General features: G+C 40.0%; 1 protein-coding gene across 1 annotated transcript in view; it reads right to left on the reverse strand.

The window, feature by feature from the left end:
• Positions 1–1,413: 1,413 nt before the first annotated feature.
• Positions 1,414–27,237, reverse strand: part of LOC137892525 (piezo-type mechanosensitive ion channel component 2) — an 83,608-nt gene continuing 57,784 nt past the window's right edge. Inside the window, exons 25-53 of the mRNA XM_068737733.1 lie at positions 26,780–27,023; positions 26,403–26,523; positions 25,146–25,293; positions 24,434–24,523; positions 22,719–22,840; positions 22,371–22,439; positions 21,065–21,168; positions 20,258–20,356; positions 19,305–19,425; positions 19,114–19,191; positions 18,326–18,492; positions 18,017–18,210; positions 17,182–17,355; positions 14,852–15,586; positions 13,143–13,401; positions 12,614–12,784; positions 11,002–11,305; positions 10,547–10,679; positions 9,553–9,700; positions 9,263–9,474; positions 8,700–8,858; positions 7,414–7,561; positions 6,766–6,954; positions 6,337–6,429; positions 5,531–5,700; positions 4,268–4,387; positions 4,106–4,185; positions 3,642–3,843; positions 1,414–3,147 (exon numbers count right to left, since the gene is read on the reverse strand). Coding sequence (XP_068593834.1) covers positions 2,895–3,147; positions 3,642–3,843; positions 4,106–4,185; positions 4,268–4,387; positions 5,531–5,700; positions 6,337–6,429; positions 6,766–6,954; positions 7,414–7,561; positions 8,700–8,858; positions 9,263–9,474; positions 9,553–9,700; positions 10,547–10,679; positions 11,002–11,305; positions 12,614–12,784; positions 13,143–13,401; positions 14,852–15,586; positions 17,182–17,355; positions 18,017–18,210; positions 18,326–18,492; positions 19,114–19,191; positions 19,305–19,425; positions 20,258–20,356; positions 21,065–21,168; positions 22,371–22,439; positions 22,719–22,840; positions 24,434–24,523; positions 25,146–25,293; positions 26,403–26,523; positions 26,780–27,023 — 5,107 coding nt within the window. The 3' untranslated portion in view covers positions 1,414–2,894. The remainder of the gene's footprint in view (positions 3,148–3,641; positions 3,844–4,105; positions 4,186–4,267; positions 4,388–5,530; positions 5,701–6,336; positions 6,430–6,765; positions 6,955–7,413; positions 7,562–8,699; positions 8,859–9,262; positions 9,475–9,552; positions 9,701–10,546; positions 10,680–11,001; positions 11,306–12,613; positions 12,785–13,142; positions 13,402–14,851; positions 15,587–17,181; positions 17,356–18,016; positions 18,211–18,325; positions 18,493–19,113; positions 19,192–19,304; positions 19,426–20,257; positions 20,357–21,064; positions 21,169–22,370; positions 22,440–22,718; positions 22,841–24,433; positions 24,524–25,145; positions 25,294–26,402; positions 26,524–26,779; positions 27,024–27,237) is intronic.

Here is a 27,237-nt window from a genome sequence, read left to right on the forward strand (position 1 = left end):
TTTTATGGTGTCTGTGCATTTTCTTTAAACAAGTTAGCAGACAGATTTTCCAGACTAACGGCGGCTGCAGATGTCTACACCAAAATGGCCTCTGACAGACATGTAATGACTTTGTAGCTTCCCAGGACCGATTTGTCTTTGATGAGGCTAATGCTCTCTCGCTGTTAATGCGTGTGCACACACACACACACACACACACACACACAGACACACTCATTCATGTTACTTTTGTGATGCCCTCTCATTATCCGTGATGCATCTGTGCATTAGCAAGATCAAAACCGGACTTGAGTGTGCATAAACGCTGCCTTTGGTGAAAATAGAAATGTTAAACTGTAAGTGTGGCTTAAAGATGCGTGTACATTGTTTACGAAAGACTTCATTAGATTGGCCAATGCATTTTGGATTCAAAAAGTATGGGATCTCAATGAGATGGAGCAAAATTATGGGCAGTAATTTTCCAAAATTTTAAATGTATAAAAATGTGAAGTCCTGCCAACGCAATCCATTCCACACTCTCTTAAACCACATGCCTTACATATTTTAGTTGGGAGGGGTATTCAGTTGTTTGAGAACCCTTTCCACGGAAGGCATTTAGAATTATCCGAGCAGAAAAAGCACAGGCGAAACAAATTCTGGGTTCCGTTCCAATTAGGAACTCAGTAAGGAACTGACTCACCTGAATGAAATGCAGTTGCTTTTTTTTTTTTTTTTTTACTGGTATCAATCCCACCTGTACTGTTCCTGGTATGGCAAGACAAAATGTGAAGGTATCTATTTATTAGCTGTATAGCCGCTCTTGTCCACAGCTGTAGACCTAACGGGCCAGCCAGCCGGATTCATGCACAGACCACAGCAACGCTACACATCACCACTGAACAGTCTGCTGAGTGTGATACGTTGAGATACCATTTGACACCTGAGACAAGACAACACAATGGCGCCTAAAGGACCACTATGGCATTCCCACCAAGATTATAAACTTAATCAACAACTCAATTTATGGAACCTCATGCAAAGTCATGCTTGCTTTCTCAGAGCTTTAACGTCACAACGGGCGTCAAGAAGAGTCGTCACATTCCTGTTCCTCCTGGCAACTGACTGCATCAAGACTGAAACAACTGAGGGGAAAAGAAATGGAATTCAGTGCACAATGTGGGAGCAGCTACATTACCTTGGCTTTGCAGATGGCATAGCTCTCCTTTGGCACACACAGATGCAGGAGAAGACGCAGACTCTCACAAGCTGCGACAAAGGTTTTAGTGATGGTGGCCATCTTCAAACCAGAGGGTCTCGGGTTCAGTCAGCTGCAGTTGTTTTCCTTTAAAATCCGGTTGAAACTCTGTTGACCAACACACAGACTCTCCGCCTGCTCACTCTACAGTCCCACAGCAGCTGAATGCAAAACTCAACAACCTTTCCAGATATTTTATTTGCAGATCTCTGGACCTCTATCATACCACATCGCCTTAAACATACAGGTACAATTTCACATTTCATTCCACCATGACCTGTCCCCCTTAAACTTGTATGTACATGTAATGAAAATTAGTCATGGCAATAATGAAGTTTTTCTATCATGCTACAATGTCCTCTAATGCATAGTTTGGACCAAAGGGCTTCGTGTTTCAGCCCTTCATGTGAGGAATCCTTTTTTTGTGTCTGCTCGTTTCTTCTTTGATGACTGAATGCACACGACACACCAGTGTTCATGAGTATGAATGTTAAAAACAGCGAGAGGTTCACAAGTGATGTGCAAGAATCTACCACCTAATGCATGTTACCCTGATTCAAAAACAGCCCTCTGCTGGTCTTGACTCTTGCCAACCGGTAGATGACTCCGAACATGGATTATTGGCAATTAATCTCTTCAAGGAAAACAGTCCACAGCGTTAAACATACTCAGTGTCAGTCCTTCTAAACAATATCCACATTAAAATTCATGCCATTTAAATAGTTCCCATCTTTTCTACAATCTCATATTCTTTTAGATCCATCAAAGCCTACATATTGTAACATATAACTCATACAATGAATATCTGTGAAAAGAGCTCTTCCTGAGAAAGATATGCATGTAGTAGATAACAGTTCTCCTCATACAAAACAAAATAAGGCAAGAAAAGATAAGTCTGATAATGTGTTCTGCATTGTGTCTCTCAGGAGGCTCCCATGTGACCTCTGACCTTTACAAAAAAAAAAAAAAAAAGGTGGTTTTTATGTTCATGTTTCTTCGTCAGAACCAGCCTTTTCCCTCGGCCCACTTCCTTCAACAACTTGGGAGGAATGGGAGCTCAATATTGCACAGTCCACAGTCCAAGCGCTTCCTTTGGGAGAAAATATGAGATTGTGCTCATGTGGTCATTATTGTGCACTTATTTGTTGATGGGAAGCCCTTAAAGATAACTGTTGCAGCCCGATTCTCTCCGCCTACCATGCAACTGTGAAAATGTTAGAGACAGGCATGAAGAGCGATGAGGGTTCTGGGCATTTGTGTTTAAAAACAAACCTTTATGTTAGGGATAAGACTTTAAATAACTTAAGATTTCTCCGTCTCCAACTGGACGCCAGCTGCTTGTTTTCTCCACTGGATGCCAAACTGAGCCAGGTTTCGCGTGATAAATACAGCACCGGCAAATCTGTCCTCATTTGTTAATAATATGACTGCAATTTTCATCAGTTAATAGTATAAAATACCAGTTTATAACTCAAGTGTGGCGCTAACGCTGTATCGCTTCCATCAGAGCTCAGTAGAACAGGACAGGGTTGGTCCTCAGCTGACTTTGCGCTCCCTCAGCAGATGAATCGGCTGAAATAGCTGCTCGCACCATCAGAGCGATCTCTTTCCGAATGAGCTCCGACCTTTAGACCATTAGTCTACGTCTCCTTGCTGTGTTTCACTCAGTTTTCTCTCTGGTCCACTTGATCATAGTCTCTGGAGAGCGGTAGAGGAAGATAAGTTTGGCGTACATGTCCTCCTCCAGGTCCAGCTCCCCCGTCTCTCGGACCAGGAAGATGTCTGTGCACAGCTTGTGGATGCGGTCCACGTTGGGCAGCTCCTCGAACATGATGGTGTGGGAGATGCCGCTAAAAAACTCGCGCACAAACTTGCCGATGACCAGAACCACAGAGGCATACAGGCCCATGATCCTAGACAGGAAATAGAGAAAAGAAATAAGACATTGTGCTCTTTGACTCTTTTGTATCACAGTCCCGGTACATAACATAAGGTTATATTGTGGGGAAAATTGTTGGTGCCTCGTCTGCTCCCAGTTTAAATTTATACAGATGCTTTTATGTCGGCACACAGAGCGGCACAACAACACACACGCATCATGTCGAGAAAAGTTACACAAACGTTTGTGTATGCTGTCAATTACGATTCTTAGAAAGAGAGACAAATCAGAATAGGCAGGTCAGACTTCTTTTTCAGCCAAGGCAATTGTAATCGGTGCATCTCTAGCTGCTTTCCGATCCCTTGGTTAAGAATCACTGTTTTCTGTTTCTAATAACAAGTTTAAGTTGAAATCACCATGCGAATAAGGTGAATAATCACCAGACCCTGACATGTCCTGCTTTGTCCATGCTCCAAAGCAGGACAAATCTTTCTCTCTATTTTAAAAACACCACATATCACCACATACCCATATCCCGCCAGAAATCCCAAACTGGGCGGGCTGACTTTGTCGCTAAATACGTAGAACTCCAGGCCTGATTCAGACTTGCTGGAAACCCTCTTGGTTATCGGGCCCGGCACCGTCTGGCTGACAATCCACCATTCCTGGACCTGATCCCCGGCGTTCGAAGCTCTATTCAAGGTCAAGATTATGTCCAACATCGTTTTATCTACAAAGATGAGGAATACAATTATGTTATTTCATCAGAATAAAACTTCTAAAAATGCAAACAATGTTTTGTTACTTTCAAAAAATACACATTTACAAAAATGTTCTCAGAAAGAACTTCTGAGAAAACTTAAATATATTAATAATGTCAGATTTCTACTTTACTAACAAACATGATGTATCCTTTTTGGAGGAATAAAACCGCAATTTTCTAAATTTAACTATTTTTTGGTCTAATGTGATATTTAAATCGTGATGTTCACCTTTATAAAGTTGATCAACAGACTTGGCATCTGAGTCACTGGGGGCTCGCATAAAACGAGGGAAGATCTCTTTCAGGGTCCTGCAGAGGAAGAGAGGCTGTTAGTGCAGCAAAACACACTTTATCACATGACAACAAAAGGAGGAGCTGCTGATATACTCACACTTGTGAGATTCCTCCTGTCCCATTTAGGACCTCTATAAGCTTCTTCTTTGTGTCCGTGTCTAGAGTTGTCACCCGTTTTCCTGACGCTATTTCAGCCTTGGCACCGAAAGTGAGGTTTCTGAGATCACAACAACAGAAACACAACATAGTACATAGTAATTCATTTAAGGATTTATCACCTCATGAAACTGCAGCTGCTTGTCAGCGCACATCTTTTATTCGAAATATGAATTGATTATTTAGATTAGATAACATAGAAAGGTACATAAAATACACATAATATACAAAAGTGCAAATGGGCAGTTTGTGGCGAATATGTTATATGAATAGTAAAAGAGAGCACATCTTATAAAATAACAAGAGTTCCCTGATGCGGTCATTTTGGTTTAAATGCCCGTATGGCATAGGGAATAAAACACTTCTTAGAAATGTTTCAGCTGGCTCTCAATCGACGGCCAGACGGAAGCAGCTCACACTCTGAGATTAGTGGATGTGAGGTATCTGCAGCCTTCCCCTGTGCAGCACTGTCAAATACATTGCAAAGTTGTTTCTGTGACTTGAGAATCACCTTCACCGCAATACGAACAATCTCGGAGAGATCTTTGCACTCGAGCTGCCGTACCATGCTGGTAGGTTAAAATGCTTTCAACAATGCTTCTGCATGCTATTTCAGGTCAGTGTTGGCTAACAAAGCTCTTCAGCTCCCTGATTAAAAACAATCCGTGATTGGCTCTCTTAAAAATGCCCTCTCAATTCTCATTAAAAATTAGGGTCTGATCAATAATTGTGCCCGAGTACTTAAAATGGCAGAGAGAAGCACAGGGTCAGCAGCCAAGCCGCACCCCTTCCAATAACTTTGTGTGAATCTGTTTTGTGTTTATATGCATATGATTGTTTGATTTGGCCAGACACCAGTCTGTGCAAGTAGACCCTTATAAAAAACACAACATCTTCACAACATCAGCTCACGATTGAAATATAATCCTGAGGGATTTTTTTCATATTCCTGTGGGACCGCCTGATTGTGTGTTACTGGATTTTGAAATGTCTTGTAATCCCATGAGCCAAATGTTTGGCATGCCCTGGTACTAGAAGTTAACAGACTATACAGTGAACAGTGCACGACTATAGTTACATGTTTCCCTTTTTGTGGTTGTACTTTGGGATTATCTCTTACTATACATCATAATTCATCCACTTTCTTGTCACATAGTTAAGATACATGCAGACATGGTGAATGGACAACATGAGGGAGGTGTACCTTTGCACGGACCAGGACACAGTGATGGGGAAATCCTCGCTAGTGCCCAACATTTCTATCAGGTTGCTTCTGCTGGGTGGACTGATGGTCCACAGAGAGTTGGAGTTACCTTTCAGCTCTGCAATGATCAGGTCCTCTGCCAAGTAGCCCTCCAGCCACTGCAAGGCGTCCTAACCGCGGAAAAAAAAAATAACATAGTGGGAACATTATTTAAAAGGTGCAATGTGTGGAATTCTTAGCCAACCGCATAGCGGAGTGACTCTACGCAGGGCAATGTTGGTCGGTCTCCCGCTTTGGTTCAGAGTGAAATATCTCAACAGCTATTGGGTGGATTGGCATTCAATTTGGTACAGGCCTTCATGTTCCTCAGAGGATGAACTTTAATAACTTTTCTATTTGTCCAAATATTTATTTTCATGTGTTTAATTTGAGCAGAATAAGTTAGTCAAGTGACTGAGTAGACAACTACCAGCAACTATCTTGATAATCAATGAATCAATCAAGTTTTTCGAGCAGAAATGCTGAGTGTCCCCCGATTACAGCTTCTCAATTGTGAGGATTTGATGCTGTTCATAATGTGATAATAAACTAAAAACCTTTTTTGGTCTGTTGATAGGAAAAAGCAAGCGTCTCGTTGCATCTCCTTGGGCTTTAGGATAATAATTATATAATGATTAATTCATCGAGAAGAAAAGATTTTCTTCTCGATGTGCAACCCAGTGCATGTCTTTTTCAATACATTGACTTATACAACAACAAACACAACATCTGACATCTTGTATTTGTTTTATATGTCTTATACTTACATGATCTCTCGAATAAGTCTGCACAAACTTTCTATATTCTGCTTCTGTCACATTCTGCAGCTGTTTTTGCTGAGCGCTCATGGTGAAGATGGGCTGTGAGAAGAAGAAATTGTTTGTTTGTTTTTAGTAATTGTGAGTGTATCCCAGATACACAATCAAACATTAAACCCTGCAGACAGAATACTTACACAACTTAGAAAATATGATCACAATCCTCTGGCTTCTCTTTCACATCTGATCAAAAAGTGCCAGTTCAAGCCATTCAAATAAAGACTTACCTTAGAATGAATCACAGACTTATTTACTATCTTATCTACTTCTCAAAGGAGGCAGGATTTCATTTCATTTGAGAAGGATTGTAGCTCAGTAAAGCACTAGGCAAAGCTTGTTTTGGCTCAAATGATTTGATAAAAGAAACTGTGTTCACACCTGAAAGCCAGCCAGGGTGATTTCAAACGACACATCCACCGGTGGGTTGGAGACTCCAGCTACAGACTTAACAAGGGACATGAAGAGCAGCGGGAACCAGACGATACAGATCAGCAGCACTATGATCATCCCTCCCATCCCGTACTTCACCACCTTCTTCTTCTTCTGGCCTCGTGGCTGGGGATACCTCTGCGGAAGGATGCGATAAAGGACAGTGAGATGTTATATTTGACCTGGATACAAGGCAAAACAGCTGTGCAGACCTGATGCCTGGACTACTTTTTGTATATCCATTAGAATTCGGCAATTAATTGGACCAGGATTAAAAAAAACTTTCAGGAGAGGAGGTACTTGCAGACTGAGCCAGGAAGGACTGCAAGAGTGCATTATTTACTTTAGTGAGGTGTAGAATAAACATATTTTAGTGCACTTTTGGGAATATTAGGCACCACAGAACAAATATACCCTTGTTAACTAATATACAGCTCAGTGCAGAAAGTGACAGCCCAACTGATTAAAAAAAAAAAAAAAAAGATCCACTTCCGCAAATCACAAAAGTAAATTTCAGCATGAATTCCAACATGGCAGACTTTGGCTCTGAACGTGATTCACTTTCTCTCAGTACACTGAAGCCCCAGTGATAAACACCTTCTCAGACTCTCTCCAGCATTTGAGGATAAAGATGTGCGCATAGATGTCCTCCACGCAGATCCAGCTGGACAGAGACAGTGAGGTGTCGGTCCAAACCCAGTCCATCACGGCTCGCAGCTCTGTTAGGAACGGCACCAGACGGAAACTACAAACAACAGACAAATCTTAATTATTTAGGCAAAATTTTTCACGCTCAGAAATTTGTTCATTTTGTACAAGTGTAAGACAGGCATAATAAGCAATGGCTCTCACCCACGACTGTGGTCATTGCTATGCATGTTTTGACATAATGATTTAGTGCCAACAATAGTAAAAACATTTTGTGTGTTTATGAGCACTTATATTCTGTATAGTGTTTTTTTGGGGTGGTTCCACTAAAAGACCAAAACAACAATAAATGATCTCAATTAAAATGATTTAAGAGTAATATGACTGGACAGCACTGAAAGACCACGACACATTTTTACATTAATATTTGGTTTGGTTATGGTTTCATGTCAATAGAAATTGACATCCAATATCCAATATCCAAAAGTCCAAAAGCAGATGTGTGTATCAGAACTATAACTGTTTTTTCTTTTTTCTCATCCCAATAATTATCTCACGACCCCTCAGATATATCTGGTGTCTCTCTATAACAAACTGTATATAAAGTATTTCGAACTTCAACTACATTTTGCTGCTAAAAGTAGGATTTTTATTTGAAATGGAGTATTTTACATTGACGTATTGATACTTTTGGTTAAGTAAAAGACAAACTCAAACATAGCCAGACCTCTAGTGCACAAATAGTCTGGAGAAGTTGGTTAAAACTGGTGGAAAACTCAATCGTCTGACTGTGGTGTTCATAAAACCATAAAATAATATATTAACTGCCTTTTAGTCTAACAAAAGCTAGTACTGGAGAATCTAGTAACTGGAGGTGTCGTTAAATTAATAGTAAGCATAAAAAAAAAAAACAGACTGGTATGACTAGGGTTGCAACTAATGATTGATTTTTATTATCTATTAATCAATTAAATGTTAGAAAATTAAAAAGAAAAACAGCAATTGTTCAGTATTTTTGCTTGAAGTAACATTAAAGACGTAAATACTGAAATATACAATAAAACATTCCCAAATATATCTTGTTTCCACATTTTTGAAACAAACAACTCCAGGTGTAATCCTGTCTGTCTCCCTCCATTCTTGCAACATCAGCTAGTTGTCAACCTCTGACATGACCGGAGCCTTGGACCTGTTTGCCCAGCTGGAAGAAATGATACTTTCCTGGAGTAACTCACCCTTGAAACAGGAAGAGGTTGACATAATTGTGGCTTTTGGTGAGGAAGTTTCCCAAAACGCGGGTGGGATAACCACAGCGGATCTGATAGGCTGACAGCCCGAAGTAGATGCACTTGACAAAATACCACATCTGAGCGACTGTGTTCTCGCTGAAACGCCTACGAGGGACAGAGAAGCAAAACAGTTTGTAAGATTGAAAGTAAAGTAGATCTTACAAACTGGATCTTTTTTTTCATTTATAGACAGCACAAAGACTCAAATATTCAGTTTTTTTCAAGGCTTTGAAAACAAAAAAACGCGATTGCAAAGAAAAGTAGGACTGAACAAATTCCTTTCAGCTGTAAAACATTCATAATCAAACAATTTGAGATGTTTTTCTTTATTTGAATAGTAACAGACATACAAGAGAGATGAAAAGCATACGCCACAGACACTGAGCAGGATTTTAAACCAAGAATATTGTCACCAAAGTACCTCAGAATATTGATCATTAATCAGGACACTTAATGATTTGGGATTAAATACAAATCACATCTAATATGACGGAGGATTGAGTTCTTACTTTTCTGTGATTCCTGGTAGGATAAAGAACATCCAGAAGTGGATGCCAAAGACCAGGATGACCTGGAAGACAACTTTTCCCATGACAGACTTTCTGAGGTAGAGGGCCCGGTCGACCACCATGGTCCCAAACTGGATCAGGACCATGACCAAGAAAGGTCCCGGCACCTGATCCTCTGACAGGGACGATGTGATGTCTGCAGCCGAGTGTTTCTAGAAGGGATGAAAATAAATGTTAACTTTGTCAGAAGTGATTTTGTTTATGGATTTAAATCTGGTTCTAAAACTTACACCAAACGCCCAGAATCCAAACACAATGATGATGAAGTCGACTGTGTCAGCGAGGAACATCAGCACATAGACGTCTGTGACTGCGCTGTACTCTGGGTGGATCAAGTTATAGAAGAACTGCCTCATGGGAAGGTAGATTTCCAGGAACCTATGAAGAATGAAAAAGAAACATTGGGCCTCATGCAAGAACCCCTCGTACAACGGATTCATTTTTAAGTGGCTTGTTAGAATGATTTAAGAGAACTCGCTGCATTCACCAATTTTCTCGTATTTTGAAATTTCACTTAGGTACAAAAACAATTTCCCAGTAGACCAGGCCTGTCATAGGAGTCGTGCTCCTATGACAAATATTCACAAATCTATGATTTTGGTTTATTCTCAGTTATCCGCATGGCTCACAAAAGCCTAAGGCACATTTTTAAGAGTAATCTTATCATATTAGAAATGCTATTTGTGGTTATTTAATTAGATTAATTAGGATTTTATTGCATATTTTGTCTGATGTTACATGTAACTCTTTGTTAATGCTGCTTATCTTGGCCACGACAGGTTTAATAGGTTAAAGAAATACATGTCAGACACCACTAGGTCTTATTTTGAGAGAAAACAAATGCAATATAAGTATTTTATCTATGTGTTTCAACTACTGCTGCAGACGTAATATCTCAGAAACCGCTTGTGATTGCATTTAGAACAGTAACATGTTTTGATTGTCTGTTGCAGCACTTACCAAAATTACACTGACTGGTCTAACGGGAATGCTGTAATTAAAGGTCTAAATTTAGACCTTTGAAAGGTTTTAGCTGCTGTCTCACTGATATGATTTTCCATTATTCGTGCAGAATACTTGCTGAGCACAGTTCTCATCACTGCCCTCATAAAGTTACAAATTATAAATTTCTTGTACAATTACAGTGAGGACTGTTGGCCAGTAAGCAGCCGTGGGTGGAGAGAAAAGAAACAACTTTTGTGAACCAGCTGTGCTTCATTGTACCACTTTATGACGCAAGCTTTTCCTCTGAGGAGCTGCTCCCTCAGCTTCTCCATGATCATCTGCTTGCGGGTCTTCTGATGGACGCTGGCCTCGCTGCCGTCCTTGTGGCTGCTGTTGTGGGAAGTCGTACTTCCTGTGGAAACAATTTACATTTCGAGCTGCAAATGAGCCATGACTAGGCGTTGAGTCACTGATAAAGCCTAAGATCCATAAACACAAAAACTTAATCCAAGGGTGAAGACTAGAGACCACAAGACATTGTTTTTTTTGTGGCACATGCCCAGAGGATTCCTTCTATTTATTGCTGTTATGATTATTATTGTTAGAAGAGTAACAGTTATGCTTACTGCAAAATGACACATCGCCCTCAGGGCTATTTTTAGTTAACTGTCCCACATTCAGCCTCATGTTTTCTAGTTGGTAGTATGAAATAGACAATAGACAAAGATCCTCACCTCTCTTGGACCTTGCAGAAGAGTGGAGTGATCGGTGAGAAATGTGTGAGCCTCCGCTGGAGCTCTTGCGACGCTGGTAGGTCTGCTGTTGCGAGTAGTGCACCTGGACATGTCCTGAATCAATGGAGGCCCCAAAGTTTATGGATCTCAAGGTGTGAGTGGAGCCTCTCGTCTCACTCATCAGCGAGGAGGCGTGTTCAGACCCCATCTCACTCTCCTTGTCTTTCCCCTCGTCCTCCGACTCGCTCTGACGAGAGGGCGCTCTCTTTTCTTTGGGGTCGTCATCGTCCCAAAGACCGTGGCACTGGAAATGAAAAGAAGAGGGAAAAGGCCGGGATTTGTAAAGGCTGTGTCATATTTTATGCCCAGATTAATTGAGGGTCTGGTACAGGGAGTGCAGTTGCATTCAAACATTTCACAGTACATCCCAAACAATCACAGTTACAGTGTTTGTATCATAAAGAGCTCACAGTGCAGTCTACAGAGTTTCTTTCATTTGTTGAGAAAGAAGGAAGACTGTGAGAAACAGATGGAGAGAAATGTTCTGGCAAGATTCAATTCATCTAAATTGGGTCAATAGTGGCCTTTTATTTAAGACTGAATATCAGCCAGCTCGTGTTGCTAAAAGCTAATCCTCCATGACTGCCGTGCAAGGTGCCATCTTAGATATGAACCTGACAGAGTCACATGATGCAATCACACATGAACTGTCTGAAGTGATATAGAGAAAGCATACATTGCATAGTCAAAACACATTATATATAAATATATATACATATATATATATATATACACACACACACACATAAATATTAAGAGGCCCCCGCCAGGCTTGTAGGTCATCATAAAGTAAGTGAAAACACTGAAGAGGTGCTTCTGTGTTTTGTCTACGCAACGAATGCTTTTGTCATTTCAGACACTCTGTTCACGTGATTGCATCATATAACTGTAGCGCGTGTATATTTAAGATGGCGCTGTACACTGTCAACTTTAGTCTGGTGAAGAGCAGTTGTGCTCGAAATGTCTCCTAATTGTAATAAATGAGCCGACATTGGAGCCCTGAAGGGTTCCAGCTTAGTATTTGTCAATTCCTTTCAAGGGAAGCCTATACAGCACAGTTATATCTATGGGAAGCACAAAGAGCCTGCTTCTTTTTCTTTTAAATAAATAAAAACAGCTGGGCACTGTAGGTTTTTGTAAATATCACTAAATACTATTGTCCCCAACTAAGAATTTACATAGTCAAATCGGACTGGTTAAGTCTTGCCTATCATCAACTGATCGTAAAGTCATGTTGTTTTTTGTGTTTAATATAATATTTTTCATGTAGAAAAATAGTAAAAACAACAAAATGATTGGCCAAGATTATCGCGTCACTGTTGTTTCACAATAATGGACTATTTTTGGCCGCTAATACATTTGTTGCTCTGGTGAATTTTTATGGCAGCATGACGAAGTATGTGGGGTTGACTAAAGATAAACTACAATGTTCCGTGTTTGCTGTTGGTTTGGGTCTTTTTGTTAAAAAAAGTATAATATCACCATTTTTATCATTTACTATGATGCACATATTCAGGTTAACATTGTCCAAATATTCTGTGTTTGCAGCAACCTTCAGAATGGATCTGTGGAAGAAGAGAGCCAGTAATTGGACCAGGTCGTAGTGGACGTAGCCCTCTTTCTTCTCCACTCCAATGATGTTGGGAGGATGATATGGTTTCTTCTTTGAACCGTCGTTGAAGGGGAAGGGAAACTGGAAAAAGTACTTGATGACGATGGTGACCTGGAGGGGAAACAAAGTGTGTGTCAGTGAAGCTGTCACGAGGTTTTCCAATGAAACATAATAGAAACACAATAAGTGAATTCTTACTCTTAGACTATAACGTCATTATCTTTTTCCTATTTTATCTGTGCATAAATATTTGTAATCAATGCAACAGATTAATCTTTTTACTCCTACCTGTTGGATGTTATTGTCAAAAAGTGTTTAAAAATATAATAAGCTCTCTGAGCTTGTCTTAATTTTGTGCCAGCAGAAACAATACGGGCCAATTCTCCATACCGGAGCTTTATTCTCAATTGAGATATCAACATATTCTCACCAATACTAATACAAAATGTCCATCCGTATCTGACTGTACCTCCGTGTAGACGATGGCAGTCATCCAGTAGCGCTTGCTGGGCCGGGGAACTGACAGCATGGCCCAGAGGAAGATGGTGGTGGGAAGGACCAGGGAGATGCAGGAGGCTGATACCATGTGGTTGATGATGATGACCAGGTAGCACACCATCTCTGAGTTGGCCACCAGCATGTTGTAGAGGGCGTAGCAGAGCTGGAGGATCAGAGGCTGTTTCTGGTAGAATGTATCTGACTGCTCCAGCTCCTCATCATAAAACATCCTAGACAGACAAAAAGAGATGGATTGATTTGGTGTTTGATTGTTTTTCGGATTCTAAAAGATTACAGAAACATAAATATTTGTATTTATCTGGGTTATTCTTGATTCATATAAATGCCTGCAATCATGGGTGGATTACTGAACGAGCCCCTGGGCTTCACTGGTAAAATGCCACTTAAAGAGACACAAACAACTACAAAGAGATACAAAAAGAACACAAAGACACGTAAAAAAACACATGACTACAGAAAGACACAAAACAACTAAAAAAAGAGATGCAGAATGACCACAAAGAGACACACAACGGCAACAAAAAGATACAAAACAACTACAAACAGATGTAAAATAACCACAAACACTCAAAACAACTATAAGCAGATGACACAAATATACCACAAATATTATAGATCATGTCCAGATTGTATCTAGATATGATTCAACCTGCATTTACACCTGTTATTAACATGTGTCTCCAGAATTTACAATGACATCTGATTGAGATCTGATAACTCGGTTTAAAACACACACACAAGTTTAGAATATTACAACCAAAGCCTCAGAGCTCGTAGTTGTTGTATGTGCATTAAAAACGCGTTTGCATTTACACTTGTCTTCAGTGTGGTCACAATGCGTCTCTGACCAACCCGGAGGTGGTTTGTCGATTGGATCACAATCCATCCTCAATGTGTTTTGGGCGCATTCACACGTTTACTTTCATGTGGTCAAACATGATTCGAATGCAATTCGATCACCCAAAACACATTTTGATGCATGGCGTGAAGGGCCACAAAGAGACACCAAACGACTACATTGAGATGCAAAATGACGACAAAGAGACACAACATGACCAAAAAGAGATGCAAAATGACTCAGAATGACACTTTCAGTCTGTGCGTGTTGTTCCTATGTAGGAGGAGGGATGGGTCCATAACATATTTGTGCCCAGGGGCCCACCGTCTCATAATCAGTTTCACAAGTACTCTTCAATCACATACTGCCTCAGCGAAGAGGACCTTAAAGTCTGGCTCATATTGCAGTTATTTTTTGTTGTTGTTGTTGGGATGTCCAGCAGTTTGTTTTAGTATAATACAATCTGGTACTCTAGTGAAAATCTGAAATCTGCAGTGCAAGAGGCAACGACACCAATTTACATGATTGGCGTAGCTGGGATCATTTGAAAATTCACAATACCAGCTTCGACAGGATTAAGCATTCAATGGAAAGTTTTTGGTATTCTGTGATACAGAAATACTTCAGAAAGTACTCAGCAAGTGTATAGGTCAATACCAAGACCTATGGACGACACAAACTTACAACTTACAGGACAAACTAGATGCTATTTCTAAAATGAAAAAGATGAATTTACAGCAAAAGGTCTGAGACAAATAACTGCGGATTGTGCTTCCTGTGAGGCTTCATGCTGAACAGGTTTTGGTCGTTTTTGGACTTACTTGTTGAGCAGCAGTTCGCTGGCGGTCAGCTCAGTGGTCATGGAGGGCAACATGATGTCTGACCTGCTGTCTGAGTGGCTGTCAGAGGTCATCACCATGCGCCTCTTCCTGTCCATGTCACTCTCGTCATCGCTAACTTCCAGACGGTCGAAGCTGACGGCCTTGCTGTAACTGGGAGGCACGTCAGCGTCATACGTTTTAGAAGCATCTGTATCGGGAGTGTAGACCAGCCCTACTCGCCCCTCTGTCGGCATGAAGTCCTGCTGTTCTCCTCCATCCTCACTCTCAGTGGTGAAGTCTTTCTCCTGGGCAGAAGGGGCAGATTCTGTCTCCACCAGCCTGAGAGAGGGGCCCTCATCTGGGCCTAAGGATTCCCAGGGAGCCTCTTCTCTCGCTTCTCTGTTCTGGTCTCTTGGTACCTCCTCACCCTCCAGTCCCTCCAGTCCCTCCAGTCCCTCCAGTCCCTCCAGTCCCTCCAGTCCCTCCTGGCCCTCCTGGCCCTCCTGGCCCTCCTGGCCCTCCTGGCCCTCATCCTCCTCCTCCTCCTCTTTGTCCTTGGGTTCTGCATCACTCCAGCCACTGCCCTCGGCCCCCTCACTCTCATCTAGCTGTTGGGATTCCCAGGGAACCTGCTGCTGCCTTTTGTCTTCCCCTTGATCCTGCTCATCCTCCACTTCTTCTATGGTGTCTGTGGTGCCCTGTCTGGAGTAGAGCGTGATGCACTGGGTCGCCTCACTGCAGGGGACAAAAGCAGCAGGGATTGTGTAAATCTACACTCAAGTCTATCCGCTCACATGGAAATAAAAAAAACTGGATGTTTGAAAAAGAATCAGCCACCTAATTTACACAGAATAAATGAAAAATATACAGTATATCTGCTCAATTGCACATCCTCAGCAGGTGCCAGGTGTACTGATTAAAACGTACCAACCAATATTTATTAAAGCCTTTTCATTTCTAACTATCCACTATTTTCTTTTTCTGAAAAGGAGAACATTTATTTACATAAAAAACATTTAATAAACTATAATTTAGTTATAATCTGATATGACCATTTTAAGTGTTTTTAGTGAACAGTATTTGTAACAAGTATAACATCACCTTTAAAGACATATTTTATATTATTTCTGTATTTTACAATACTATGTTGTCGTTCACTATCATCTCCGTCAGGATACCATGTATTCTGCCTTGTGTGTGTTTTTTGTCCACATCTGTCCACAGCCAATCCCACATACTACCATCAGCTTATTTATTTTGTGCATGGTTAGAGTGATTAACACTTTTTGAAAACATATTTAAATGACCAGATATTTTATTGACTGTTTTAATCATCATTGACTGCTGACTCCTCACTTTTCCAACCGGCCGGTAGTAAGGGCCGCAGTCCTCAGTTTGGACTCTGGATTAAAACTGTTCCCATCTTGATTTCTTAAGACAATTGCTTGTAGCCTGTGTATATATGTATGTATAACTATCACTTTGCAAATAACAAACTAAACTGAGCACTGACTACAACGTAGTGTATCTTCTCACGTCAGAAGGAGGAGAGCTAGTTAGTTGTTAGCAGTCGGTGGAAGTACTGCAGTTTGTTTGGCTAACAGAGCTAACAGTTAACAGAACTAAACACACAGCAGGATTGACGGTTTCTGCTCAGAGGAAGCATTAATCAGTCAGCATGAACCGTTACACGGTGAACTGCAGTTTAGCTGCCTGGAGCAGTTGCAGACAGCTGCATAGGTTAAAATGAGAGCGTATCTCTGGCTTGAGACGTGCAAGTGAAAAAACATGCCTGACACACTTGCGGTCTAGACTAGGCAATTGTAGTTTGTATTGATTCAATCAAACATTACAGCAGTGGTCGTTGCAGACACACCTGGAAGAGATCTGCACTCTATGGAGTGCACTTTTCTATCTATTTTGTTACGGTTGTTGACCGTAATAATTACAGTGTTTTTGTTGTTGTATGAATACTGTATGTCTCAATGATCACTGAAATAAGAAAATTGGTGTTCCAATCCTAAATTACAGACAGGCAATTGCTGAAAGGAAACAATCCAAGAGCTGTAAAATTGCTTTTCATATCACTGTTATTGGGTGAAAAACTTCTATTGCATATAAAATTACATGCATTTTTGACAGGATGTAATATACAGGGTTAAAAAAAAAAAATGCCATGCAATGGTTCTGCTGACGTCAAAAATCAACAAACAATGATCTGGAGAAGTCTTTTGATAAAACAGAAGTCAAGAGACGTGATGATCTTCTTCATGTCCGTGACAATGAGAAGTAACACATGTGTGTAAATGGATGATGCAGAGACCAGGCACCTGGACATGAAGCTGCTGCAGCTGTCCATTGACGAATTGGACACGTCCAGGCCGCACATCTTACGCAGTTTGGGCCTGGCTCGCTCGCTGGTTTTGGGAATGCACTCTGGCATTCCATCCAGGTCTTCCAGGGTGGATTGGCGAGAAAACAGTGTGGTGGCCTCAGTGAAGGCACTGAGAGATGGTGAGAGTGACACATGGAATGATTAGTGATGAGAAGGATGAGATGGGATCTATGTTAGGTTATAAAGATGGGGGATTCCCATATAGTGTGTAATGAAAGCATCCAAACTTAACAGGAATATGATCTTCGTGTTTACTTTGTCACATGACCACAAAAATCCTGAGATGTGGCAAAGAAGGAGGATGAAATGGCTCAATGTCATGATATTGCACAACCTCACAGCTGTTAATGGCTGCCCATGCAGACAGTTTCGGTTTTATTGGATAAGGGTTTGAGATATCCATCTCAGAGATTTTGTAAAAAAAAAAAAAGTAAACAACATCTTATTCCAGAAACAACATCCCGGTTACCCTGGATAATCCACACAACACACGCTATAGGGACTATTTCTACAAATCACAAATGTTGTTGTTAAAAATCTTTAAATGTAATTTTAAATGTCATATCTCAAAACCTGAACAAATAATTTTGAATTGCTTATTTTTCACTTGCTTAATCTTAAGACCTCAAAAAGAAAACCTAAATGTCCCATCCCTGAAGCAAGAATCTATTATTTTGCTGTCTCTCTCACCACTGGTGAACACTCCCTAAAACATTTCATGATCGGGACTCATTTGGTCTCCCATGTTGCATTGCTGAGGCTCTGTGTACCTGGATATGCTGTCCCTGGAGGCTGTGGAGTCCTGGCTCTCCATGGGGTAGCCTCTTCGCCTTCTGTGGACCCTGGTGGAGCCCGAGGCCGACTCGTCGTCACTTAGCTGATCCAAACTGGCCTGCCTGGACATGTTGAGCCTCATGGCCTTCTGGTAGTACACGTGGATGCTCTCTCTAGATGGCACGTTACCCTGGTGGGAGAAGAGGAGTTAATCTATTACTGGTTCTTAATTACGCCAAAGTCCTTCAATTGGCTTAGAAATTATTTTTTAAAAAAACAAGACAAATTCCAATTAAAAAACAAACCTTTTTGACCTCTCTGGTCAGCATGCAGCGCTCTATACGCAGTACAGTGGAGATGTCGATGTACTCCCTGCACATGTCGTTCATCCACTTGGTGAAGCTGTCCACCGTTGTCTGGAAGAGCACCCAGGTGAACTTTATGATGTTGAACACTCTCTTGATGATGTTGTCTAGCACAAAACAAAACGCTCACATTAAGTCAACTGTTCAAGGTGCAGTAAAGAATTGCAAATTGATGGCTTTTAGTGGCAGTAAGAAATAGCTGCTTTTTTTAATGCTAATATGAAGAAATTATGCAAACTGACATTACTAAACTTTACAGAGCATATCAATAATTATCCTCCTGATTGGTCTGTAGAAGGAATGACCATCAAAGATTATCACAAGGTAAAATAACATGAAAGAGATGGAATGTTGGAAGTTTGTGATATTTCACCAACACACTTCATGTAAAGTGGCGTCCTTATCCAAAACCAGAATTTAATTTAGACAAGAGGGTGAATCAGGGGAAGCTAAATTAGGGAAAATAAAAAGCCATTTACTTTTTTGCAGATAACAACTTAGTGAGTGATTCTTTCCATTCTATAATTGTATAATAAGATGCCTAACTCATTAGATAATCACCTATCAACACCCCTATTAACAGTCAAAGAAAAGGGATAAAAGACTAAAACACATTAGTGATCTAATCCACTCAGGTTCAGACACAGAAGGAGAAACTTAACAGTACAAAATCAAGTTTATTCATTCTTTGAAGATTCATAAAACAATTTTCTTGAGGAGAAACCAACCTGGACCACCAGACTTGTTCTCATCTTCCTTTTCTTGCCCATCTGAGAGCTCACCAACCTCTATGGTCACATTACCTGCTGAAGTACAGTAAGGACACCTCATTATGGTCGAAAGAAGGAAATTGAAAGTGAAATTCATTCATACTCATGACTAAAGTTAAAGTTTGTTTCATGTGAGTAGACTTGCTTACCATCTTTCTTGCTTTTTCTGTGTCTAACTCCTTTGGTGTATTTCTTCCAAAATTTGTGTTTCTCTTTCGCTCGAGCCCTCAGGGCCGCTTTGGGGTCTGTGATCCAGGCGTGATAAAGAAACTAGAGAACAGAGAGAGGGAGTTTAGTATCGATGAAAGGACATGAAGAATAGGAGTCACTGAGGCAAATTATGCAAGAGCAATAACAAGCAAAAGGTCAAATTAAACACCAATTTAAGGTGGTTTTGCACGTTTTAGTATCTCAATTACAAATCATGTACATTTTAAAGACAATTTTTGAAACAATACTGATGATTCCAACATAACATTTCAACATATAGCCCACAATTCTTCTCAGTAGCCAATTCTCACATCGCTTCTCTAAAAGAAATCTTTTTTTAAAAACAGTCCATTCAAAAGTAGAACTTAAATAAAAAACACATATCTAATATTCCTGGTGATCTACTGCCTAACTCAAGCAAGTTTTTATACTCTGCATTGTTAGAATTTATGGTCAGACATTGTCAAGAATTAACACTTTTTCTGTTAATGCGCGGAAACATGCACAAACACAGAGGCGAGGCCCAAACACTAACCGCTGATACAGACTCACAGACCATAACAACTCACAAACGCATAGCTCACAGCAGTAGACCAAATGAAAAGGTCAAAACAGACAGGATATTACCAATAGAATGTCAGAATAATGCTCCAGTTCATGCAGCCCACTTCAAGTCAAAACAACATGCAAAAGAGCAAAGGCCAAAGCATTTCTATTCCAGTTTATGTTGGATGATTTATGCCAAATTAGCATTTGCTTTTGATATGAATAAACTGCAGAAGCAGAACACCAAACATGAGCTGGAAAGGCCGTTTGCTGTGGCGTTAGTTGTTACTTTAAGGGACGTTCATACAGAAAGCAAGCTGTGTTGATTAGTGCTGGTGGTGAGTACCTTGCCTGCCTTGACTACATACTGCAGTATAGTTTTAGGCAGCTTAATGATAGACTTGGGCAAGGCCAGAACAGCAGAGACAAACTTTCCAATAGCTCGCTAAAAAGAGACAGAGTGAGAGAGGATTAGTAGAAAATGATTTCATATTATTTGAAATAACAGAGGTTAACTGTGTTAGGAGACAGTGAACAAAGGAGGATTTTGATACTGTGCAGGTAAATGTACATATTTTATCCCATCTATTAAATGTTAGTATTCAAAACACTTGGATCCTTCAAAAATATATATACAACAAAGTAAACATCATTCTGTTTCTAAGCTGTATCCAAGAAAAGAATTAAGAGTAAAATATAAAAAGCAAAGTTCACACAAGAAATGTATACATTGTGCACTAGGCTATTTTCAACTCTGCAAGCAATGCATCCTATTATTTTAGTTTATTGAATGTTTTGCATATCAAATCTCAATCTGCTTGAACAACCAGTGGATACAGTGAAGGGATAGAAAGTGACAAAAGTCTCACTTTATACTTTTACTTCACTCCATTTCAGAGGTAAATATTGTACTTCTTACTCCACTTTATGGAGCGATGCAGTTATTTTCAGATTAAGATTTTACAGTAAAAAATACAATATTTCCTTACTTCGAACTGTTAAGTACTTGAGTAAACATACTTTATTATTTACCTCAGCTGAATGCAACATCCTCATCAATAATAAAACATGTAATTGGATTAAATAACTGTGACAGAGACAGAATTAAAATCTTGTTTCACACTGAAACTGATTAGCCACTAGTGGAAGTCACCTGAAACGCCGACTTCTTTGGCTGTTCATCGTCTTTTTTCTCCTCCTCTTCCTCCTCCTCCTCACTGTCAGTTTCAAACAAGTAATAGTCTCCACTTCTAACCACTGAAGGGGGCAGAGGGTAAAGTGCAGTTATATTCAGTCAAACAGATGCTATTCAGTCATCTTTTTTCAACAACATTGAAATGAGGTTCAGAAAGGGTTCCCTTGCTGAAGGGAAGATGCAGGAAAATCAAACCACTTACCGTAAAATTCTAAGGATTTCACAACTTTTAAAACATTTAACTGAGTCTACAGTAAGTCGTGATATAGACACACATTAAAAAAACATCAGAGATATGTAAGGATGAAACAGAAAATGCAGAAAACACACAATGTTAGTATTGATAGAACTATGAGCACAAAGCACAATGAAGGTTGTCTATTAAATTACAAATTATTCCAGTAAGCACAGTCGCCTTTAAGCTACTCGACAGAGCAAGTGACTCCTGTCTACAGCAGTTAAGTGGGATAGACAAGGCTGACTTATGTCCTTGAACAGAACCGCAGTGGGCGGGAGGTGAGGGAGGATGCTGGGATATGAAGATGAAATATCAAATGACAAAGAGATGAAATGGAGAAATAATTTGAAAATGTCATGTGTGGGTGTAGAACGACAGGAGACATGAGTTCAAACCAAACAGGCGACCACTGTATTGACTCACAAAGATACTGGTATTTTTTTTATTTACCACAAAGAGAGACAGTAAAGGTCGTCATTTTATATAATCACTGGTCCAATCGTTCCCTTTTTATTTTCTCCTGTTTGGTGACCATGTCCACAGGCAAAGAATGAACAAACCCTTTCATCCTTTATTCCAGTACTGAGAATAAAGGCGAGTCGACTTCATATCTTTGCATGAAAATGTTTTATAACAGAGTGATTCTCTACTGTGGGCTCTTCAGGTGAGACCGAGGATTATGTTTTAAACAATGTCAAGTACAAACCTCCAAACATTAGTCATTTTCTCTTGCAAAAGTCTCATCGTGTCTATTTAGGGCAACCCTGCTCTGGACCGACACGGTTTAATAGATCATCTTGAAACTGAAGAGCCTCTCCACACATGGTGTACACGAGAGCTGCAGGTAGTAACAAGGGCCCTTAAATAGAGACAGAAAAGGACTAAAGTCTGAATGGAGCAAGACTACTGTGTGTTGGTGCCTTCAGAGCCCAGGGGCAGTATGGGAATCCTCAGCGTTCTGGTCAAGGACACAAGGGCCAATCAGAGTGGAGGAAGAGAAAAAAGGGGGTTGGGGGGTCAACCTACTGGAAGCATGGTCAACCCACGGCCTCCACCACTGCTTTTTTTTGGTCTTGGCTTTCGTTCGCTGTGCTCCTAAAATTTCACAAATACATCAATGCATCATTTCATAAGAAAATTAATTCTTCGGCAAACTTCAAGGCATTTTTTTTTTTTTACTCTATTAAGCTGCTTTTTTTAAGATCAAATACGAATGTAAATACATCATTGTACAACATAAGTTAATGAATTAGGTTGGCATTAAGGTATTGATACACTCTCACCCATCTTCCTTGTGCACCACTAGCAAACATTTAACCTCAACACCAACTTTTCTAACATTGACTGCGCAGACAGAGTCAGCCGTCGTCATACCGTCATCATCATCCTCCTCGGGCTGGACGAGGGTCTGTCCTTCTCCAGACTCCTGTGCAATGCTCAGCATCCTCTCCTTGCCCCTCTTAAACTTTTGCTGCCTCACCTTAATGCGCTCCATCCTGATTAGATCAGAGAGGCAGTGAAGAGACACGAAGTATCGACACAGAGGAACATCACTGACGGCCTAACAGACTGACCATAAACATCTCCAGGCCTCATATACAAATTAGTGTACGTTATGAAACAGTGGAGTGCTCATTAGAGCGGGTGAGTGGATATTATCTGAGCTTATGAGTAACTCCTGAGATAACTGTAAGTGGTGGGAATACTTTGACTCTCTGTAGTATGATATACTGAGCTATGGCTTCCCGGAAACGGTAAAGATCAAGGCAGGAGTTGCTTTTAACACAGAATAGATTTGAAATGGCTTTCTTAATCATGTTTACTCATGGACTAAATTGAGACTCATCAAAGATATTGAAAGACATGATATAGACATAACCGTGCTTGATTTTTTAGTAATTATATTCTATCGTCAAGAAATTCCATGAAAAGACCAAAAACTAAACAAATGTATTTTTACAAGTTTTGCGTGTGCGGCAGAAGTCTAATAGATCTTGTTGAGCTGTGCCATGGAGCTCCATTATTGTAAAAAAAATGATTAAAAACACATCAAAGAACAACATTGTTGCACTGGGTGACATAATCACTTCGTAATTAGAATGAATATTTGCTATGAACTACAGTGTCCAGCTGTTTGGGAAATTACCAAGCCTTTTTAAATAATGAAATTATGTGTGAAGGTTTTTTGTTTTTTAAAGGCTGTCAACTGGGTGTCAACCTCAATAAAAACGTAGCGACCGGGTGCCAAATCATAATCACACATCCAAGAGGAAGCTATAAAAATGGCAGACACAGCGCAAAAAACACGCACAAAAATAGTGAGACAAAACGCCAAGTTCGTTCCAAAACGAGCACGAATCTGGAGTTGGTTTTCCCACACGAGCCCCCTAATCATGGTTGAGCGGGGAAGGATGGGCCAACTTTGAATGTTGTGTTGACAAACTCCAACAGACAAATTCTAATCATTATGTCTTTAAGATTTACATCTCCAGTAGAAATGGATGGGCTTGGGACTGAGTGACATAGACAGACTAAAAGCACTGAGACAGAGACTTATACGTTGTTGGTTTTGGTCTTTTCAAGGGATTTGTTGAGAAAATGACGGCTACAGAATAATGGAAGTCGCATCCTTCAGATAAAAGAAAAGCAACCAATCACTGTCACAATATCAGATTTTCACTACATGATTATTTTGGCAAAAGAAATCACAATAACAATATTATTGCTATATCTATAGAAAATTTGAAAAAAAAAGAAAATCATAATGTTATCAGTGAAATGAATCTTTTACTTTGTTTATTGTGCGTTTTGTGTCTTTTTTGGCAAATGAGTTACACCCAAAATACGAGTGTAGGGAGGTGGAGAGAGTCTGTAGCCATAACACACATACAAAAGTGTGATTTAAAGATGGATTATTTACACAAAATTATATTTATATCATTATGTGTGTTATTAACATTTGTTTTCAAATATGGTGAGTGCTGGTATATTGCTATTTCAAAACTTCCCCTAGTATTGCACATAGTGCATCTCAACACCAACCCACAGCACTACACCACATGGAGTAAGTCAAACAGTTAGAGTCTCACTGTCTCTTCAGCTGCTCCACAGATTTGCGCTCTTCCTCCAGTCTCGCTCTCACCGCCTTCACTATCGTGGCCTGGAAAAGCTCCGCCCCTCTGAAACACAATCAGATGTTCAAAAACAGTCAGAGTCAGAGTGTGAAGGCTTGATCCTGCTTTACTATTTACTGACCAAAAGTATATTCCCTTTCTTTGGAAGCTGAAACAATGTCACACAACCCTTCAATGGGTTCATTGATTCCATAATTATCCAATTATAACGTCACTATATTGAGCAAATCAGCTACAAAAGGAGCCAAGTTGAATTTCACTGAAATACCTTTGTAATGAATTGAACATTTTCTCTCACGCATGTTTGTAATTACTGTAGTTTCTGTTGTTGTTATTAAAAATTCTGAACATTCACAAGACGCATATCTTTCCAATTATACTGACATAGAACTCTGAATTTTGGATTTGGCAGACGTGTTTTCTTAATACCCATCACCAGTTTTTGTCTTTTCTTCCCTGTCAAGAGTCTGTCCATCTTGTTCGTTACATGTTGTTTGCTTATTCAATAATTCTTGCAAACCATAGGCCTTATAGCATCGGAGCGCTCTTGTGTCTATCAAATAAATCAGATTCGTAGACCTTTTTCACAGCAGACTTTTTAACATGTCATGGCAGTAAAAACCACAGCGCCTCTATGCAGCAGGCCGGCTCAGCATCATCTGCGTACCGGCACGCGAGGATCTGCGACGCTCTGATGTCAGCCACCACGTGGAGGAAGTAGTAGCTCATGAAGACTCGTCTCTGCAGCAGCAGGAAGGCAAAGCAGATACTGTCCCAGATGATCCCGGCCTCGTTTTCGGGCAGATCACAGTTCTCTAATGATTGGTGAAAGTGAGGACATTTATGAGGGTTAATTATCAAAAACGTTAATGTAGACTGTTTCCTACGGGAGTCCTGAGATGCAGGTGAGAACAAAACAATTTTGGTGATCCATTTTTTTTTTTTTTTTGCAAAAAAGTTTGAGTTCAAAAACATCATCTGTGAAACAGGTGGGGAAAAAAGAAATGTGGCCAGGAACAAATTCATAAGTTACTTTTTCTTTTCATCTGTCAGTTTTGGAAGGTCATTTTGTTTTGTCAGGATCATTTCATTAATTGTTTGTTATTTTAAACCTCATTTTGGCCACAAGAGGCTGAAGTGCACCACTAGCTCATGTTCTAAATAGCACTAAAAGCAATCATGTTTTCTTCCAGGTGAGTTTAAATTTCTTCATGCACTTTAAACACAAGGTACATAATATTGTGTGTAAGTTATGTAAGATTACTGTCATGTCTTTCTTTTGGCTTTGCTTTTAGTCCTATTAAGAACATGGGGTAGTGGTGCACCATAGCCTCTTGTGGCTGAAATGAGAACTAGAACAACAAACCCTTGTCAAAACAATCCTGACAAAAAAAAAATTCACAGATCCAAAAAAAGTAAATTTGATCCTTGCAAAACTTCTTTTTCCCACCTGTTTCACAGATGAAAAAAAGTAAGGATTTTAGAAAGATTATTTTGGCAAAACCTTTTTTTCACAATAATACACGCAAGAGAGAAATTAATTTAGATCAGATTTGTTTTTTTTCTCTCTTTTTTTTCACCTCTCAGTGCTTCAGTAGTTATCTGTAATTTCTAAATGTACATACATGTTACTGTTTCACTGAGTATCGTGGCAGTCTTTGGTATTCACTGTAAATTCAGAACGATTAACATAAATACTGCACTCAACTAAATTGGCCCTGAAAGATAAGCCTGAGAAACAAACAAGGGTGTGGGTTGAATTTCATCTTCTTGGGAAACACTCTTGGACACACAATCTGAAGCAGCAACTCACCATGACCCGTAGTTGTAGCCAAAAATGAGGGTTTGTGCTGCTCCTACCTGCTTGTGAAATTTATTGGCATTCATGAGATGCACAAAGAAGGAAAATGTTGAGACCACTCACTCTCTTTTGCTCTTTTTACGTCAAAGAAGTAGTCATCTTTAATGGTACAGCGCAGACTTAAGAACTGGATCAATTTGCACTGGTTCTCAATCAGAGAGTTGATGTAGCCACAAGCCAGGATCTAAGAACAGGAATACTTTATCATATACTTGAATACAATGACTTATTTAAAATATTATGTCTTTGATTTCACATAACACACAGGTAGTGTTGGTATGAACCAAATATTGAGCACAAAGAAGTTTATAATAAATATGTTGTTCTTTTACATTCAGGCAGGCAGAGCTTTTCAAATCTAAACATTATATCGACTCATATGTACTTTATGAAGGATTTTCTCACTGATCTTGATATACAATTTGAGATTGACTACTCACAGACAAAACATTCTTCATGGTGATTACAAAGATGTTGTAGGCAATCAGGAAGTCCCAGTAGTGGAGGATCTTTTTGATTGGTTTGAGCAACAGCTCACCACCAAAGAGCAGGAAGTAGAAGCAGGCCACCAGGTAGCCCATACAGAAGATGCTGATCCGCGTGGTCCCCGTGAAGAAGATGATGGTGAGGACAAACCAGAACAGATAGCTAAACATGATGACCTTCAGCATGTCCAGGTAGGACCTAGAAGACAGAAGTGAAAACGATACGTCAGCGGTATTTTTTCCCCCAAAAAAATACAAATTCAACAGATAAATAAAAAAATGCGGATGCTTTGGCTGCTCCAAATGTCAGGTAAAGGTTACAGTCGGGAAAGCAATTTCACTTCAATACCCAGAGTTGATCTGAAATCAGTAAACACAACATACAGAGCATCCTCAAGCTGCAGCAGAAACGG

Source organism: Cebidichthys violaceus, unplaced genomic scaffold, assembly GCF_023349555.1.
Source record: "Cebidichthys violaceus isolate CVI_PGR_0920_01 unplaced genomic scaffold, fCebVio1.0.p SCAF_8, whole genome shotgun sequence".
NCBI lineage: Eukaryota > Metazoa > Chordata > Actinopteri > Perciformes > Stichaeidae > Cebidichthys > Cebidichthys violaceus.